The sequence below is a fragment of the Syzygium oleosum genome, unplaced genomic scaffold (assembly GCF_021117445.2).
Source record: "Syzygium oleosum isolate NSW1041296 unplaced genomic scaffold, Sole_v2.1 Sole_v2.14, whole genome shotgun sequence".
Classification (NCBI taxonomy): Eukaryota; Viridiplantae; Streptophyta; class Magnoliopsida; order Myrtales; family Myrtaceae; genus Syzygium; species Syzygium oleosum.
In genome coordinates, this window is record NW_026607498.1 from 8,436,362 (window position 1) to 8,452,007 (window position 15,646).

The following is a 15,646-nucleotide window of genomic DNA, read 5'->3' on the forward strand; positions in this document are numbered from 1 at the left end:
AAATTTCAAGTCTAAATTTATCAACTTTCACTCTAATTTTAAATCTATTAACGCGTCCAAAAATTGCCCCAGTTTCCTCGAAATTATCAACATTAGATTTATTATTAGAACTTGCATCTTTATCAACATCCTCACCTTCATAAGTAGGGGCGATTTTTGGACTGCGGTTAACTGGGGTTACCATTTTCTAGTTGAAATGGATAAGCAGATGATGAAGTTCAAACAGAAGTAATTGCCTCGTCCGCAACTTTTTCGATGGGCAGAATGGTTTTCAAAATACTCTTTTGAATCCAAAATGATTTTATATTTAAAGTATGAGATTTTTTTAAGGAAATTGGGCTAAAAAAAAAGAAAAGAAAAGCCGCTTTTTTGGCCAACCAAATAAATTTGCAGACAAGCCACTTTGACCAACTGAAGGACCAAGTGATAATAACATAAATGGTCATCGAACTTTGGCTCTATATGCAACGTGATCTCTCAGCTTTTAATTTGTTCAATGTGGTCCATGAACTTTTTCCTAATATGTAACGTGGTCCCTAAACTTTTAATTTGTTCAATGTCATATTTGGTACCTATATGTTGTCATTTCATCAATTCAAGTCTAGAGATAGCATTAAATGTCTTCATATTGTCCATAGACTAGATTGAATATATACCAAAAGTTCAGGGATCGCATTACACATCAAATAAATTAAAAGTTTTAGGATTATATTTTTCGACGTCGTTTTCCAAGGGACCAGAAAAGGGCGGGCTTGCAGCCTAACGTAGGACTCGGAGAATTGCAAAAAGCAGGCACTAAAACAATCAAAAAGCTGCGACCAAAAATAAAAAAAAAACAATCAAAAAGCTCCTGGCAACAACAGAGAGCAACATTCGACCAAAAAAAACAAAAAAACAACAGAGAGCAACAACAGTAAAGAGAGAAACCCGCGAAAATCCTCTCCTCCTCCTCCGCCATCTCCGTGCAGAACCGCTTCTGCTCGAGTGCTGATCACTCCACCCCTGGTTCTTCGTCTCCTCGGTCCTCCCTCTGTTCAAGCTCGCTCATGCAGCAGCATTCAGCCTCGTCTCGCAAACCGCGAAGAGCTTGAAACTATCATCTCCGAGGGGAGGATTCAGTGTCCCACCGGCAGTCATGAGCTGCGATCCTCGCGTTCGCTCGACGCGTAGCGAGGACGTCGGTGAAGTCCCCGACGGGTCGGTTCCTGACCTCGTCACCCCGTTCAGGTCGGCGTTCAGGCTTCCCGTCGAGGACTTTCAAAAGTTTTTAGCGGCGACGCAGGAGAAATGGAAGCTGGACATCGAGGAAACGGAAGCCCTGAGGAAGGAGAGGGAGGCCCTGAGGGCGAGGCTCGAGGACGAGGCGAGGAATTCGGGGATCCTGAGGGAGGAGAACGAGCGGTTGCGTGCGGAGGTCGCGAGCCTCGAAGACGAGATGCGGAAGGCCGAGGCGAGAGGGAGGGACGAGGCAGGGATGTTGAAGGAGGAGAACGAGCGCTTGGCTGCCGAGGTTGCGAGCCTCGAAGACAAGATACAGAAGGTCGAGGAGAGAGAGAGGGACGGGGTGGGAATGTTGAAGGAGGAGAACGAGCGCTTGTGTGCGAAGGTGGCGAGCCTCGAAGACGAGATGCGAAAGGGCGAGGCGAGAGGGAGAGAGGTGGAGATGTTGAAGGAGGAGAATGTTAGGTTGAGGAGGAACCAGGAAGTGTTGCACAAGATCAATAGAATGTTGGAATCGGAGAAAGCTGTTGGATTGCTGGGAAATGAGGAGGGAGTGAAGAATGCGGAAGGGGAAAAGGGTGTGCCTGGTGAGGCCAATGGCTTCAACATGGAGAATGAGGATGGTGGGGATGGCATCGGTGCGGGGAAGGGAAATGATTCTCGGGTTGGCGGCAGTGTCTTTACCTCGCGAAAGGCGAGGACGATGTTGTATCTTGGAGAAGGTACTTGTGCGTCTGCTTCAGCTTCACCATCGGCGGGTTCAAGAGGCAAATCTCTTGTGAAAGATGGTGGGGTTTCACAAGGTAAGGGAATTGAAAGATTGTTCTCATTCTGGCGTTGTCTAATCTTATGAATACAAGTTGTTGAAATATGCCAACTCGCTTGACAATGGGTTTTATATGTTCTTTATATATACGCAGTCTCCTTCTACCTGTCGGTTTAAGTTTTTGAGTTTGACTTTCTGACGAGCAATATTCCGAGCAATGAATTGTTTTACTCCGAATTATCAACGACACTCTTATGGGGAGGTTTCATACATGTGCTACACACAGAATTAACAGCAATCCGGTGGCCAGATCCCACGCAAGTCCTGTCTTTCTAGGATAGTTTAGACAGTTTCGGCTTATTTGAAAATGTAATGGGGCTCATCGTGAATCGCTCAACTCCTTATCCCTTTTGAGGGGCGTAATGTCAGCTCATGTTAAGAAGAGTAGAGACTCACACGGGCAAGACCTTTTCAGTCACATTCGAAAATGTTTACTATGAAAACCCCTTCATTCATTCCTTCAGGGGAGAACTCTATCAAGGGCTTTTGCTTATTGCTTGCTGTGTGCCTCTCTACCTTAAATACTTCAGGGGGAGAACTCCATCAACGATTGAGAGTAAATCTTGCTCCATTCACTTAAATACTTCTTCTCAATTCCTCTGTTATCCAGGCCAGAGTCGCTCAACTCCTCAACCCCTTTTGATGGGCTTAATGTCAGCTCATGTTAAGACAAGTAGCGACTCACGGGCAAGACCTTTTTTAGTTACATTCGAAAATGTTTCCTATGAAAACCCCTTCATTCGTTCCTTCAGAGGAGAACTCTATCAAGGGCTTTTGCTCATTGCTTGCTGTGTGCCTCTCTACTTTTCAACTGCTAAGAGTACATTTTGCTCTCTTCACTTATATACTTCTTCTCACTTCCTCTGTAATCCAGTCCAGCATCGGTGTTTCTGATACACTTACTCTGTAATCCAGTCCAGAATCGCTCCACTCCTTATCCCCCTTTGATGGGCTTAATGTCAGCTCATGTTAAGACGAGTAGTGACTCACATGGGCAAGACCTTTTTCAGTTACATTGGAAAATGTTTACTATGAAAACCCCTTCATTCATTCCTTCGGGGGAGAACTCCATCAAGGGCTTTTGCTTATTGCTTGCTGTGTGCCTCTCTACATTTCAACTGCCGAGTATATATCTTGCTCTCTTCACTTATATACTTCTTCTCACTTCCTCTATAATCCAGTCTAGCATCGGTGTTTCTGATACGCATCAATACACTTACAAGCAAGAAAACTTGTCTACAATGTTTCTAGTGTATTTTCATAAACTGTATCGGGATATGTAGGATTTTTCTGCAGGTGATATGTTCAGCAGATATGCATTGTAGGCGAATGCATACTGGCACGAAAGAGAGTACAAGAGACTTGCATCCTTTGCGATTCCAACAACACTCCCTAATTCTTTTTATGGATTGATGAATTGGGAGAATATGGGCATTGGCTCTGTCGTAAATTAATTATCAAGACTGTCTCTAGTAAACTACTCAATGTGATCGTTGATCTGGATTCTTTGGTAGTTGCTATTTCTATGTATATATTGGTAATACTTGACAAAAAGGTATTCTGAGCACCACCGCGGTACTTTGGCATTTTCCTACGCACAAACTACTCTATTTGTGCTTTGAATAGCCACAAAATGAGTATCGTGCAATCAATGCACGGGAATAGACTATCGAATCGGAAGTTTACGGTTTAGGACTATAGAAATTTTTTTTTGATATGAAACATTCTGGGATTTTCAAGATTGCATATGTGCATGTCAACTTGCTTTCAGAATGATAAGATCTTCCTAGTTATCTAGATTTTGCCGATTTAAGCCCATTACATTTACAATGTCTAGCATATGTTTCCTTTTTCAGGTGATGGGAGAACCCCATTGAAGGAAGTTGAGGTATGCATAATCGATGATGACGTAGCTGGGTCAGGACATTTGAGCAGAAATTATTTGTCATATCAGAAGCCTACAGTTGGCATGCATCTTGGTGGGAGTAATCAAGAGAGGGAGAAAAAAGAGCTTAAAAGGAAAAGAGGTTTGTGTCTCGATCTAATTGAGGGGAAGAACAATTATAACCATGCCAATGGTGCTGGTATAAGCCGGACTCAAGATGATGGAAGAAAAATGATTCAGAATGGTTCCATTGAGATTTGCTCATCAGCTCCTGTTTCTTATGGGTTCCACAAATCTTTTACCCAGTCTGTTCGGAATGTAACAATTGTCAAACAGCATGAACGGAAGAATATCAAAGGAAAAGACTCCAAAAACAGCTCGAGTAAGTTAACTGTGGTTAACTCTATTGCACATGAAAAAAAGGTCAGCTCAGGTACTGCTAAGCCAGCCAATGTCAGTTGTTTGCATGGAAGAGCATGGGAGAATGTGGAAGAGTTGCAGTCAGATTTTGAAAGGGATGATGAGCTGTGTGTGAAGGCTGTCTGTGCTCTTTACAGACGGCAAAAGTTAGCCCGGACGGCAATGGAGAAGAGCATAAGTCAGGGCTTTAGTGGCCTCCGATTGCTAAGGTATTAACATTCACACAGTGGCAGCAGCGACATCAATTATTGCTTTTTCCTATTTTGTTCCTCTGTCTGCAGAAGTTTGAGTTCTAATTTACCATGATGCATGTTGAGTCTTAGTTACTCATTAGATACTTTGTTCTTTGAAACTGAACAGTCGTTTTCTGAACTCGTCATTGTCAACCGGAACCTATTAGCTGCATTGATTGTTTGTAACATCACTTTATGTGATTCTGTTGGAGTTGGTAACTAGGTGGCTAAACAATGTTTTTCTTCTAGGTGCATCTATTCTGAAGCGGTGAATTGGCTGTTGAATAAACAAAACTTTGACTGAAAAATATGGTTGAATAAATAAAACATTCAAGCGCCAGTGGGTGAATGAGTTGTCTCCTTAACGTCTTACTCTTTTTCCCTGTTTTCTCACTGATATGTAGATGATCGCTTCTTCAATCTAGTGTAACAATTCCACCACTGATTTAACACTTACTGGTTGCAGGGGAAACTTTTTGGGCGAGTTTTTGACGGATCGAGATCCACAATGTAAGCTGAAAAGGTCTGTCGAGGATTTGCAAGATCATTGCCCGCGAGGCCTGAGTGACTGCCGAAATATAGCTATTGAACACTGCCACCAGTTGTTTGCAATGTATCAGAAGAAAGAGGATCCCTATTTTCCAACAGAGTGAAGTTACGTCTTATTTTCCGGAGGTTCCCGAGGCTAAATGCTGCTCGAGGTTTTGGCGAAGATGGTTCCTACGGGTCTACTTGTTAGTAGCTTTTTGCTTGACCCATATGCTCCGTTGCATCCTACACTGTAGCTCGCTGCTCAGACATTTGCGGAGTGTTTTCTTCTATCTCTTCATCACAGGAAAGTTGTCCATTATCGCTCTTACTTGTAAAAATACAGAATTATAGCAATTGGTCTTAGCATTTAGGATTCTCACGTCGTGCTTTTAGTTGTTGCAGAGCAGCTTAAATGTATTTTCCAGTTTTCATAGTTGCCGGTCCTTTACTGAGGCTTATGTATATAGCTCATGAATACTGCAAGGAGTCTCTTTTGAAAATGTACCACAAGGATTATTGGCTCTTCTTAGAGTTGGAGGATATGAAGAGAAGCTGCTCTACCAGCGCTAATTTATTACTGTCCTCGCATTTATCTGAAGTTGCACTAGAACAAAGATTATGTTAGTCTGCAAGCTGTTTCATACAACTTCCACGCGACAGTTTCAGCTTTGAAAATGAGTACTGTAGCTTTCACTTGGTGTTTAGCATGCACTTAATCACCGTAACACCTAAAGTAGCAGCAAGAATTTTAGAGAAGTACTAAACATTATCCGATTCTTTCAAATTGCCAACTTTTTCCAAATATTTACAAATATTTATTTTCGTAGGCTACCGAAGTGTTAAAATTATTATATGGTATACAAAGTTGCTAATATTGATTTGAGTTACTTGCCAAAGTTTATTTGATTTTTCCAATTTTATAACGATTAAATTAATAGTTAATGGGTGACTCAATTATTACATGCTAAGCTAAAATTGGTTGGGAACTTTATAGGTGAAAACTGATAAATCAGTTGGTAATATTAGAAGTACAAATAAATGTTGGTATTTTTGAAAACATGTTGGTGACCTGCAAATAAGTCATAGTTCAAACAAGTTATTGGTCAAAATTTAGTTGTCAATGCATTTAAAAAATTACCAAACCTTTCATCCATTTAACACCACGGAATAGTAAATATGGGGCCACAATTGGTGGTTTTTTATATTCTTTATATGACTACATCCACCTGATACAACTAATTTTGGTACGATAGAATGAAATGACATGAAAAGAATATTGAAAAAAAATGGGATGTAAAAAAGAATGAAATGAGATGAATAAATGAAATCCTATATTTGGTCGAGTGTAAAGAAAGATATGAGACTCCCAAAGAATGAATGACAAATACCAAAGTTCTTATAAACAAGTTTTATAAGGGTACTTTGGAGATAGGATGCTTTTGTGAAAAAACACAGAGAAGGTGCATTCTAAAGGTAACGCCTAGTCAATGCATGCCCAAAATCATAGAGCAAGTATTGCTCGCCCTTGATGCATGCATTGACAGATTGGGCAATTTCTTGTGAGGCCCATTTCATCTATCGGTGAATATTGTTGAGGAAAACTCCTATTGATTTTGAAGATGACAAAACTTTCTATATTATTGTAAATCTGATACTTATTCTGAACAATTTTATTCCAGGTCTGTATATTCTGGAAGCTCAGAAGAAAGTTATTTAGACTTTACAAACTGTCAAGTATGTTTTTAAAGACCCACATAATCGAAGTTCTGAGATTCAGACGCAGAAGTTATTCAAATGCAGAAGCAAAAGTTATTCAGATGCAGATGCAGACGAAGAAATTATTCAGACGCAGACGCAGAAGTTCTTCTGATACAGACGCAGAATTTCTTCAGACGCAGAATTCAGAACATAACACAACAGCTAGTGATCTGGCATGGATTTCACAGAAGGAATGTTCTGATTGTCTCAATCTTAATCAAATTGATTGACAATCAAACATCACGTGAATGCATTACAACGGACATATCTCTACTTATGGAAACCAAGATTCTGATTGTATGGGCGACCAGAATCAGCGGGATTCAGAATCTGTTATCCAACGGCTACTCAATCCTTTCTATACAAATCTGTCCAATGTGAAGATTGGAAGATGATCCTCTGAAAGCTGTCCAACGGCTAGTTTGGAAGTAGAGGAGTATTTAAGGAGATCAACGAGCAGCAGAAGGAAGTACAGAATCAAGAATCATCAAGTCCAAAGTCTGAGTATACTCCAAACATTTCTCTTGTCGTTCTGAGTAAAACATTAAGATCGTGAGGGACACTTTGTAAGAGTGATTGTGTGAGATAAAGAGTCTTATCATACACAAGAGTATTAACACTCAGAAGTTGTAATTCCTCTTGATTACATAGTGAAATCCAGCCGGTAGGCTGTAAGCGTGGGAGAGTGGACGTAGGCTTGCTATAAGCCGAACCACTATAAACTTGTGTGCAGATTCTCTATCCCTTATCTCTTACTTTACATTCTGCACATCAAGAGCACCGTCTATATAATCTGTCTTGAATCTGAATTTTATTCAGACTCTTCTGTGATTTACTTTGTTTCCGCATAAATTATTAAAATTGTTTTAGATCACCTATTCACCCCCCTCTAGGTGATCCTTGCTAGCTACATCAAATTTGTATGAGACAAAAGTTGAAATACCAATCTATTTTCTCTAGCAAAAAAGAAAAAGAAAATTCCTCCCTATTTTTTTATCACGAAAAATCTCAAATTAGTATATCTGTGACAAATTTACCCTAAACTAATTTTTTGACCACTAAAAACTTCAAATTAGTACATTTATGATAAATTTACCTCAAAATATTTTTTTGACCACAAAAACTCCAAAACTGGCATATTTGTGACAAATTTACCCTCCGTTAGTTTCCGTTAAATTAGATTAATACCACGAAAAATCACAAATCGGTACACCTGTGACAAACAGAGGGTAAGACTCCAAACTGGTACATTCGTCAATTGCCACTCATCATCCAACTTAGCAATTTAACAATAAAAATTAAAGCAAACTAACGGAGGGTAAATTTGTCACATGCGTACCAGTATGGGATTTTTAGTGGTCAAAAAATTAATTTGGAGTAAATTTATCATACGTGTACCGGTTTGCAATTTTTTGTAGCATTAACCCAATTAAAAATATTATTGTAATTCACAAGAGCCAATTTTCCCATGAGGCACCTAAAATTAAACATAATTTCTATTTTCTATGTAAAAATCTATCTATATTACATGATAAAGCTACATATGTAAATCTGGGATATTATTATAAAAATCAATTCTAGAAAGTAGTCTCAATATGCGTAATGGCTAATGTTAATTTTTCGTAAAAAATTTCTCTATCTAAAACCAGAGGAACTATACGAGTCACACCACTCACTCATCCCAAAAGCAAGAAACATAAAATATGAAAAGATAAAAAGAAATCTAAAAGCGAGAAATTAGCCACTAATCCTTAATTAATTTAGCAGAAAAAGATCTGTCACCATCTCCGAACCCCGTACACCGCACGATTCTACATGCTCTCTGCATCTTCGTCTTCGTCTCCTCCGCGAATATGAAAATTGGATAAGCGCACTCAGAAGTGTTAATACTTATTACCGACTCCCAAAATTTTTATAAATTCAAGTTCTAAATGCAATAATTAAGTTCTTAAACTTTAAAAAAAGTTACCATCAAGATCTAAAACTTATTATCAAAATATATCGAGTTATAAAATTTTTAAAAATCCAATTAATGAAATGACTTGATTGAATTAATTTAATAAATTTTTAAATTTAATTATACTTTTTAAAAGTTTTAAGATTCATTTACACTTTCGACATAAATTTTAAGATTTGGTTATACTATTTAAAAGTTTTGGAATTCATATGTACTTTAGAAACAAGTCGAGAAAGCGAATCAGCAGCAGTTCTGGGAGAGATTGGTGGCTTGATCAGTGTGGGTGCGTGCGGCGATCGGGGCTCTGCTTGGCATGGAGATGATTCCAAGGATGGCGGGACTGTTTCCTTCGCGTGCGATGCGAGGAAGAAGCTGGATTTTGGCACGGGTGCTTGCTTGTCGCCCTTAGCAGGTTCAAGCGGTAAATCTCCAGTGAAAGGGGATGGAGTTTCACAGGGTAAGTGAATGAGCTCAGATGTTGGTAATTGATGTGACAGACACATCATCTTTACTGGTGATGATTTTAGTGTATCTTTGGCAACAATATGAGGATAAACAGGAGTCGTATTGCTGTGCTGCGGTCTGATGTGCATGCTGGCAATAAAGATGATGTAGAAAGAAGCAAGAGGGTTGCATATATTATAGTCAAAGAAGCTTTCCTTGTTTCTTTTTGTGTTATTGTTAAGTATGGCTATGGTACAATTTAACAATCAGGGCCTTCGCCGAGTGTATGACTTGCAGTGCTAGATTCTTGGTAGTTGCATTTTCCACTTCAATTGTGAGTGATACTTAAGTTGTTAGGGTTCCGAGCTGAACACATTGTGTTTTTGGCATTTTGACTATTGAGTAACAGTAACTTCCTGCTTTAAGTAAGAATTAGAAGATTATGTGCTCTTCACCGTACTTATCAGAATGAGCCCTCAGCTCCGAATTGCCCAGCGTTGTGCTGATTCAAGCCTCAAATCTTGATTGTCTCAAACGTTTTTTTATTTTTTTTTTGCCTTACCAGGTGATTGGAGTTTCCCATTTGTTGAGGTAAGTGATAATGATGACGATTGCGGTGGGCCGTTAGGGGATGAACATCGTGGTAGAAGAAATGATGAAAAGGGGCACAAAGAGCTCGAAAGGAAACGAGGTTTGTGTCTTATCTGATTGAGAAATTACAGGGTGCTTTAACAATCAGTATTTACACTGATATAAGCAAAGCAGACCAAAATCTGCTTCAAGAGGCTAACAATGTTTCTGTTAGTATTTGCTTATCAGGTTCCACTTCTTCTGTTCATGGTGAAACGTTTACCCAAACTTTGCGGGTTATGGCAGCTGCCCTCAAACAATGTGAACAGAAAAGAATGAAAGAAAAAGACTCTAATTACAGCTTGAGTAAGTCTACTGGGGTCAATCCTATTAAGCATGAAAATGGGGCTGGTTCAACATCCACTAAGTCAGAATATGGAAGTTCTGAACAGAAAAGAATGAAAGAAAAAGACTGATAACAGCTTGAGTAAGTCTACTGGGGTCAATCCTCCTAAGCATGAACATGGGGCTGGTTCAACATCCGCTAAGTGAGATTATGGAAGTTCTGAACAGAAAAGAATCAAAGAAAATGACTCTGATAACAACTTGAGTAAGCCTACTGGGGTCAACCCTATTAAGCATGAAAACAGGGCTGGTTCAGCATCCGCTAAGTTAGATTTTGGAAGTTCTTTGCACAAAGAACGTTGGGAGTCTGAGGCCAATATGCTTTTGGATTTCACCCAAGATGATGAGCTATGCATGAAGGCCATTTGCACACTTTATAGATGGCAAAGTTCAAAGTCAATGCAGAGGAGTGTCAGCGGGGCCTTCGATGGCCTCCTTGCACCAAGGTATTAGCATACACATGCTGCTGCAGCATCATTTTATTTTCCATGCTTGTTCATCCATGTGTTATGCACTTGTTTATTCATGTGTAAAGGTGAGTCCCGATTTATTCTAAGCATGATGAGTTTTAACTACACCATTCAAACATTTTCTGTGGTTCCATGTCAACCAGTAGTTGGTAGATGCATGTGGCTGTTTATAACATGCTGACATCATTATGTAATGGTCTCCGCTCATAACTAGTTGGATGAATAAAAGTTTGATTAAAAAATTTAACGTGAAGGATTAAAACATAAAGCACCAATGGATGCACATGTTGGATTGATGCTTTGTTTAAACTGGAACCAATGTACGTTGGTTTGACCTGATGTTTGAATATAGATGTATGTGATTTCGCTTGGGAGATGGTAGAGCAGCTGCTTGAATATTCTTCTTGAAGTGTTCGCTGCCACAATTACAACTCTCCATGGATGGTTTGTACCTCCTGTGACCGTAGAATTGTTCCTCAACTATGGTATTCTTTTGTTGATTTTCGTCATAAGAGTACAAATTTGTATTGTTGAGAGGTATAGCTTTTGGGGTTGTGTCACAAGAGTTAAAATGAGCCTTTTGCCCTTTCTATCAGAGTTTTCTGCTATCGAGTGTTATATGTGTCAAAAAGGGCTTGTATATGTGGGCAAAGGGGCGCGCTCTTGAGCATTGTGAGGGTGTAAGAATGTTAATGTGCATTTCTGGTTCTTGGTGGAATGGGAACTTGCACCTTGTCATTTGTTTACTTGAGTCACTATAATAAGAAACTCTCTCGTGTAGATTATAACTTGTTCAGTAGTTTAACAATACCTTGATTTCACCCTTGTTTGCTGCAGGGAAAACTCTTTGGCTGAGTTTCTGATGCGTGGAGATCCAGAGGGCAAGCTGAGAAAATCTGTCATGAATTTGTGTGATCGCTGCCCAGAAGGCCCGAGTGTCTGCGGGAGTATAGCTACTATACACTTCAAGCAGTTGTTTACAATCTACCGGAAGAAAGAGGATCCCTTTTTCCCATCCTCATGGCATGTACATAAATCCTTAAATATTTGTGATCTGATGCCAGGAAGAGCTGCAGTTGTTGAAGGGCCACGTATTTGGTCAGCAGGTCTCGTGTTTTTGTAGCCTTTTCCGTTTACCTACTTGCGCCATTGCCTGCTATCTGCAGTTTGTGCCAGTTTGGTGCACACAGATTTTTTTTCCTCGTCTTTTTTGTTAGTTTCTTGAACATGTTGTGCATAAATGAACCATCTTGGATCTGGATTATGGATTATCAAGTATAGATCTGTTAGATGTTTTGCAATCTGTCCCTCTTCATCTGTGCTCGTTTGTTGCAATCTATCCCTCTTCACCAACCATTTTTGTTCCGTCAACTCAGATTGGTAACGGATTATCTCTTTTGTTCTTCTGCTGAACAATCAAGACGTCACTCGATCATCTTCTGTGATGATGGTTGTTCATTCGGTAGCTGCATTGTCACAAGTTTGATTTCAGAGACTAGTGTTAGTTAGGCCTGTTAAAATGGGGTTAATTCCAAAAAAAGCACCAACTTTAGGTCGAGAAACAATTCTGGCCTGAATTTTTTTATCTCCCGTAAAAAAGCACCAATTTTAAGTCGAAGGACAATTTTGGCCCAAACTTTTTTTTGTTCCGTAAAAAAACACCAACTGTAGGTCAAGTGACAATTTCGGCCCCAACTTTGTTTGTCTAGTAAAAAAACATCAATTTTCACTTAAATCCCAAATCTGGCTCCTATTGACTTAGAACCATTGATTATCTAACTTGACTATTCCACTTTAACAATAAATCCATGTGATTTGCTAACTAGATTTAAAGCAATATTCATTGTCTTATTCTCTGAGCCACAATTTGAAGAATAACGGTGAAACGGTTCGTCTCCTTCACTTCACCAGCAAGTAAAAAATATCTCCAGATTGAATCTCCCTGGCCAAATGTAATCTGAAGCTGACACCGCCTGTCGACAGACGCCATGGACGAGATTCGCCAAGCTCACCACCATAACCTTTTTTCTCAAACAATGGTGACTTCAAGACAGAAAGTCAAAGAGGGGCCAGATTTGGGATCATGGTGAAAGTTGGTGATTTTTTATGAGACAAAAAAAATTGGGATCAGAATTGTCACTCGACCTAAAGTTGATGCTTTTTTACGGGACAAAAAAAAATTCGAGCCAGAATTGTCCCTCGACCTAAAGTTTGTGTTTTTTTTTTTGAATTAGACCCTGTGTCATTGACTTATTTCTTAATTCATATTTGATGGGCTGAGTTGTTATATGTATTATGCCTATTTAGTAAATGGATCATAAATGGCTTTAAAATAGTAAAATCCAAAATAATATGAATGTTAATGGGTTTACAACTTACTTAGATCTAGACCCGTCAAACGGGCGGGTTAGCTCGGGTCTAAAAGGGTCCAACCCAAATTGACCCATTTAATTCGTTCTGACCCATACCGGACCCAACACGTACTCAACACATACCCAACCCATTTTATATTACTAAAACACTCCATATTTAAGTTAATTCATAAAAACTTATATCCAAATTGAGGTGAGAGTGCATAGTGAGCGAGCGCGAGATCAAGTGAAAGCGATAGAGAGTGAAAAGAGAGTAATAGAAGTGGGTTGAGTGTTTGTGAACCCATTTAATACCCGTATTATTTTAGATTTTACCACTCAAAACTCATTTATAACCCATTTACTAAATATAATTAACCCACATAATAAGTCAGCCCACTAAATATAGGTTAAGAATTGAGCCTATAACCCATTTTAACAAATCTAGTGTGAATACATGAAGATTGGTGGGGCCAAATGTTTGGTCGTACCGTGTTGTCAAAAAGAAAATATCGCCTTATTATACCAAACCATGCAGCGAGATTGGTATTTTATTTGCAATACATTGGGACCAATATGGTTTTTCCTCTCCACCACACAAAAATACATATTAATTGTGAATCCTTTTCTTTGCTAACATAGTGAACATATATAGTTAGCTACATCCAACCAGGGTGGTTAGGGTTTCGGTCCATTTATGGGCTCAAACACATGAACAACATTCCATCACTTTAATACCTCATTTGATTAAAAGCTCTCGTTAGTGAGCCGGACACTAGTGAACAAATTTAGACTACCTTGACAAATATGAATGTGGTCACTTACTTAGTGGGCTTGTGAATATTTTGCTATTCACCATGAGTCCGTGTTCTGCTTCGCTCTGTTTTAGTAGTGTTTGCCCTCATGCTTTGCAGTCCTTTTGCTCTCGTGGTCTTTTGGGTTGCTTTTAAACTAAAAGCAATTTAGGTAATTAAACATTTGATTGAGCATAATTTAGGAAACTAGCTAGATTGATTTATCAGCTCAAACAACGATGTTTCACATCGACCTAGGGGCGTGCGGCAAAGGGCAAAGCCACAGTGGATGGCTTTGGTGCTTCGGACAGGAGCGTCGGGAAATTGTTGGGCGTGTCTCCAGAACTATGGAGGCAAAGGTTGTCAAGTCACTGGCAGGGACGCAATTCGCAGGGAGTTCCCGGCACGGCGTTGAAGGCGCGGCGTACTAGAATTGGTCTCGCGGAAGGCTGCGGCGCTGGATGCTGCTCACAGTGACAGGAGGTTGAATTTGGTGATCGGTGGACATAGGGAAACCTGCAGAAATTCACAACGTCAGGGGAAATTTGCTCGGCGTCGCCGTGTTGGGCTTAGTGAGAGCTAGGAGTCGCAGCTGAACAGAGCGGTGGGCGACAGCACGGTGACGCAAGGCATGGCAGGGAGTAAGGACGTGATAGCAAGGCCCGGCAATGGCAAGGACGATCGCGGCTGCACTGGCAAGGAGAGAAAGAGCTTGTTCTCTTTTGTCCGTGTATATTCTCTTATATTGTGTAGCTGGAAAAATTACCAAAAAAGTCTTGAATCTATTATATTTATGTCAATTCAGTTCTAAACTTTTCAATTATGTCAATTGAGTCCTAAACCTTTTTACGTTTTGCTAATTGAGTTCATCTGATCAATTTTGACTGGAAATTACTAACATGGACGCCGACTGTTGCAGCACTGCCGATGCTAAAGTTGACATTTTTTAATAATTTGTTAGTTTTTTCTTTTTTTCTTTTCTTTACCTTTGTTTGGACCAAGTACTAGCGAGGGCCGACCTTGCCTTGCCGGCCGTAGGCAAGACGACCCTCGCCCAGATCTGGTGAGGGTTGGCCTTGCCAGTGGCTGGCGAGGGCGGCCCTTGCCTAATCGTGACCGTCAAGGGCGGCCTCGCCTGGCCCTCTCCGGCCATAAAACTAAAAAGTTGTCCATATCGGCGTTTTCTGGTAAAAATTGATCGGATGAACTCAATTGACAAAACATGAAAATGTTTCGGACTCATTTGGCACAATTGAAAGATATATGATCGAATTGAGCATTAGATATACCATTTCTCTATTTTTGTATTGTCTAAACCCCATTGTATTGAGAGAACAACGCTTTTTATAAGCGAAGGGATTAGGATTTTCTCTTGCAAGAATGAAATATCTTAGTTTCTTAAATTGGACCAAGGAAATTATGTGATATATTCAAGATTGGAAATCAAGGTATTTCTCTTTCTTACTTCCCCATGACAAAAATTTTTAAAGATATTGAATTTATGGTTTTAAAATTTGATTAAGAATGTAATCTTCCTTAATTTGGCAACTGTCATGTGCTCCTCACATGTTAAATTCAACTATAAAAGATATTCAGTGGGTTTGGCCGAAATATTCTGCTCTCATGAACTTAGTCCAAATAATTTAATGAAGCTCGAGCCTCTTTACTTAAGTCAGTCCAATTATAATGCAGTTTATGTGGGCTTATGACAATGCTCCTAATTGGCAAAGGCAAATTAATAATATTTTTTTTTAGGGATCAGAGTAGATTTCTAATTTTTC

General features: G+C 39.6%; 1 protein-coding gene and 1 pseudogene across 1 annotated transcript; both read left to right on the forward strand.

The window, feature by feature from the left end:
• Positions 1-903: 903 nt before the first annotated feature.
• LOC115688446 (uncharacterized) lies at positions 904-5,638 on the forward strand. Its single transcript, XM_030614263.2, has 3 exons — positions 904-2,024; positions 3,904-4,561; positions 5,052-5,638. The coding sequence occupies exons 1-3, from the start codon at positions 1,136-1,138 to the stop codon at positions 5,236-5,238; spliced, it is 1,734 nt and encodes a 577-aa protein (XP_030470123.2). The 5' UTR covers positions 904-1,135; the 3' UTR covers positions 5,239-5,638.
• Positions 5,639-9,062: 3,424 nt separating this feature from the next.
• LOC115688490 (uncharacterized) lies at positions 9,063-12,057 on the forward strand (annotated as a pseudogene).
• The last annotated feature ends 3,589 nt before the right edge of the window (positions 12,058-15,646 follow it).

Bases quoted from the DNA above. Each gene is read 5' to 3' on its own strand.
- LOC115688446 (XM_030614263.2), top strand. From the start codon at position 1,136: ATGAGCTGCGATCCTCGCGTTCGCTCGACGCGTAGCGAGGACGTCGGT. The intron at 2,025-3,903 runs GTAAGGGAATTG...TTCCTTTTTCAG, and splicing joins AGATGGTGGGGTTTCACAAG to GTGATGGGAGAACCCCATTG. The intron at 4,562-5,051 runs GTATTAACATTC...TACTGGTTGCAG, and splicing joins AGTGGCCTCCGATTGCTAAG to GGGAAACTTTTTGGGCGAGT.